Below are 4,616 nucleotides of genomic sequence, written 5' to 3'. Positions count from 1 at the left end.
CCACACACATGCCAGCCTGTAAAAGAGGCACAAAGCCTTGTTCATGACCAACCATTACCAGGCCAAGCACCTGTATACATAGATGGTTCACGATTCTGTCAGAATGGTCATTTTTATGCTGGATGTGCAGTGTGGGCCCCCAAACTTCCAGACACAGATGCTGGACAACAATTGTTGTTTAAATTACCGTCTAACGTATCTGCACAGGAAGCCGAGCTCATTGCATTGCTAGAAGCGATTAAGGCACACCCTGAACCACTTTGCGTGTATACAGATAGTCGGTATGCGTTTGGGGTTGTAACTGATTTTATGGCTCAATGGCAATTGAGAAAATTCCTCACTTCTGCTGGAATGCCTATAAAACATTTCAACACCATAACGTCAATATGGAAAGCAGTCCAAGCGCGAAAAAACCCCATGTCCATTGTGAAAGTACGCGCACACATAAGCAAAAATCCAGATGTGCACGAGGAAAACAATAATGTTGTTGACCAACTGGCTAAGCTGGCCGCAGTCAAAGGCGACCAGTGGCAAAAAGAGACACCCTCTGCTTCTGTAGCAAGTGCTGCCCAAGTCACACCCATTGACCTCAAACAGTATCAACAAGAGCTGTGGGTCTCTGAGGGAGAACTTGTGCCACACTTGAAACATGATCAGATGGTGAATGTAATTGAAGGCATAGTACTCCGAGATAAGAAATTTGTCGTTCCGGAAGCCCTCCAAAAACTAATAATCAAATTATATAATGATTATGCGCATGTATCGGCAACAAAAACAGCACAGCTGATACAAACTCAGTTTTGGTGGCAGGGAATGATGGCGGACATTGAAAGGTGGTGCAACACCTGCATGGTGTGTGCTACCATCAACCAGGGAAAACCAGGCCGAACAAACCTACGTAGGCCAGAACCACCGAAAGGGCCCTGGGAATCCTTACAATTGGATTTCATTGGTCCGCTACCCAGTACCAAAGGGGGGTATTGGTATTGCCTTGTGATAATTGATAAATTCTCGAAATGGGTTGAAGCAATTCCCACTCGCAATAACACGGCAAATACTGTGGCACGTGTGATAGCGAACCAAATCATCCCTCTTTGGGGAGCACCAATTCAAACTGAATCTGATCAGGGGACTCATTTTTCTGGACAAGTGATGAAAAACATGTGCAAAATGCTAAACATCAAGCAAAGACTTCACGTGTCATACAAGCCACAAAGTTCGGGAAATGTTGAACGTGTTAACCGCACCATAAAAGAAAATATTGCAAAGCAGATAGCACAACACCAAAACAGGTGGATTGATGTCTTACCCACAGTTCTGACTGTGCTGCGAGCAACCCCATCAAAAGCGACAGGCATTAGCCCATATGAGCTTATGACTGGAAGGGTGATGAAGTTACCCATTGATCCAGAAATTTCCCCAGCAGATCTGGGGCCCCTCATGCTTGCGACTCAGCAGACTGTGTTGGTGAAATTGCAAGAAAGATTGAAGGTGTTGCACGCAAAGGCTGCACTGAAACAAAAACAGTCAGACCTGTCAAATGATGCACAATTTAACCCAATCACTGAAAGAACATTTTCAGAAGGGGATGTGGTGATGGTACGCGTCTTTGTGAAACAAAACGCATTTTCCCCTAGATGGCACGGGCCCTATGAAATTAAAGCTGTTTGCAACAGCTGCGTGGCCGTGACCATCAGAGGAAAATTAAGATGGTACCACATGTCCCAGTGTAAACCATTCAAAGGTCCAGTGAATTAATTATGATCTTCTTCCTTCGCAGGACAATCACTGCAATTCCATGGAGTCCAGACGCCAGGTTGGTATCCGGACCAACCTGCATCGAACTGGGACAACGCATCACACTCACACACACCCTAGGATGCGAGAGATGGGTATGGAAATATAACAAGGGGCCATTCACATCTTATACTTCAATCACATACAAAGAAATAGTCACATGGCCCCCCGGATTAGCACCGGAACCAAATTGCTTCACAAAAATCTGCTGTAGCACAGGTTCTACCCATCTCCCATACCAAAACCTCACTGGTTACACACATGCACCCCGATTTTACCATAACATTACGGCCTGGGAGCAACTTAAAGTTTTCCCAGATTCAGAAATTGGTAAACTGCACACATTTTATGAGAAGAATAATTATGGCACAGATCCTAAAAAATGTTATTCAAGTACGGATCTGGAACCAGCAACATATAGGTGCACTCACACAACATCACATAACGACACACATTTGAAGTTTACGGAACTTCTGTTCAATCTGACAAAACGGACACCGAGCAGTATTGTAAAAACATTTGTTTGGACTAGTCGGAAAGAAGGAACATACTGTGTGGGAAAATGTGAGGCAAATCTGGACAATTTTACTAGCCCTCACAATTGCTCATGGACTTTACACCATTGCTTTAATTTGACTACCTGTGGATACAGGAAACCCACACAGTGTCCAAAATTACATCCCACTCCTCCAGGTGGTCTGATCAAAGGAAATGTGAATAAGACTTTGCTTCATGATGTCAATCTTGTGATAACACATGTGACGTATAACATCTCTAATATTTTGTCTGCCTACGAAAAGCACTGTGATATTAATGACAAAACATACACATGGCTACAGGCACGCATCGATGATTTAGTTTCTGATTACAAAAATAGACTTGCAGTCCAAATTCCACCTGTTCGCACTAAACGAGACATTTTTGGAAATATAGCAGGCCTTTTTGGTTCAGTAAATTCTATATCCAACAATTACAAAATAACAGGTCAATCTCAATTTTCAACATGGTTGGCAAATCAGGTGGCCACTGGTTTTCAACACATCACTGATAGTAATGAAAATATAATTAAAGCGGTCAGATCTGAGGCGCAGGCGCTTCTGACGACCAGCAAGACAATTTTTAATCAGACCCGTACCATCGAGCATGACTTAGCCTGTAGGTTGTATGCACAGGATTTGTTTACTGCAGCGAGACAAGAGATTTTAGATCGTCATCTCTATAAAACACCTAGACATGTTCTAAATGATCTTATTGAAATCTTAGATCTGCATAGATGGCTTGCATCAGAGAAAATGAAAAATATTAAATACTCTGAATTATTATCAACGTTAATGATGTATACTGGAAATGAATGTACTGGCTGTATTGGGTTCTTTGCCACTTTCCCTTTAATTCACCCAGATCAAGTTTACTTAAATTCCACTACCATACGCTCTATTGGCGTTGTAGTGAAGGATCAGATTTTAAAATGGGACTATCTTACGGGGTATATGACTTTGAGGGGCATTGAAACCTTGTTTACCACTCGCAGTTGTTGTCATGAAACATCAAGTTACGTTATTTGCACCTGCAACACTTTACAGCCTTTTTCTGCCAATGACTCTAAGCTTGTTAACGTCCAGTCATTGCATGGACATTCTGATACTGTTCAAGTGTCTCACACACAGTGGTGCATCGTCAGTGAGATGAATTCCTTCACCTACGGAGGTCTGACCTGCCCTGCGAACCACACTTTCTGTTTAGAAGTGAAAGAGGACTTTTCAATGGGTCAGATCAACATCCTGGGAAGGGTACCAATGGACGCGGATGTTTCCCCGTGGTGGGAGGACACTTTTTACGAACAAAGCACACAAGATTTGGTCAACACAATGGACTTAGTACAAGAAATTATCTTGCAGACTGAATACCATCTCAACCAAGCACAAGTGGAGGCAAATCTGGCGAAAAAGACTGCCGAGATCCTGTCCAGTTCTTCTACGCGTTCAGCACAGTATGCGTACACATGGTGGGACTGGATGTTCCGTGGATGTGCCATGGCCAGTGTGTTCATCTTCTTATTCACACTCTGTCAGTGCTGTTACTTCAGATGTCTTCTTCGAGCAATGCGCACTTCAACCAACATGGCCATTGCACTCAGCCCATTACAGATACCAGCCCTACGGAAAGTGCAGCTGTAAAAAAAAAAGAAATCCCTGGTGGTTGCCCCTCGGAGTCTCTGCTCCAAGGGACCAAGGGCGGAACTGTAAGAATGGATTTCACCTGAGAACAAACTAAAGGGATTAAAGCTGCAATAAAGACAATAAAACTTCACTATCTGAATGCAAGAGTAAACAAGACTGCACCTGGCCCAATCCTATTTCCTCACCCCTGCCGAGATATGACCCTCTCACCCTCTGGGTCACATGCAAATATCACAGATACTGCCACAAGCTGTTTCTGTATGGTCAATATAAATACTTTTGGTGTGATTGGTAAACAGGTTTCATTCTCACATCAGGGGAACTGGTGACATTCCAGCTCTACATTTACATTTACATTTAATCATTTAGCAGACGCTTTTATCCAAAGCGACTTACAAAAAAGGGGAGAGTAATAGAAGCAACGGAACAGACAAGGCCAAAAACCTGTAAGAGCTGTAAGAAATCTCAATTAATTAGCACAATACACAACAATTTTTTTTTTTTTTTTTTTTTTTTTTTTTTAAATAAAGACAGACATCTACAACAAAAACTCACGTCCGCAAAGTGCCGAACACTGGATTTTGATAGCTAAGATAGCTACAACCCATTAGGACTAAGGCTGTTGCCCCAGCTGTTGTC

General features: G+C 42.8%; 1 protein-coding gene across 1 annotated transcript; it reads left to right on the top strand.

The window, feature by feature from the left end:
- The first annotated feature begins 417 nt into the window (after positions 1 to 417).
- LOC137046091 (uncharacterized) lies at positions 418 to 3,974 on the top strand. Its single transcript, XM_067423145.1, has 3 exons — positions 418 to 660; positions 1,781 to 1,892; positions 2,491 to 3,974. Exons 1-3 carry the CDS (start codon positions 418 to 420, stop codon positions 3,972 to 3,974), a joined length of 1,839 nt encoding a protein of 612 aa, XP_067279246.1.
- Positions 3,975 to 4,616: the final 642 nt, after the last annotated feature.

This window comes from Pseudorasbora parva, chromosome 18 (genome assembly GCF_024679245.1).
Source record: "Pseudorasbora parva isolate DD20220531a chromosome 18, ASM2467924v1, whole genome shotgun sequence".
Taxonomy (NCBI): domain Eukaryota; kingdom Metazoa; phylum Chordata; class Actinopteri; order Cypriniformes; family Gobionidae; genus Pseudorasbora; species Pseudorasbora parva.
Note: the sequence above shows the minus strand (reverse complement) of the source record. Positions and strands in the feature narration are given on the sequence as shown.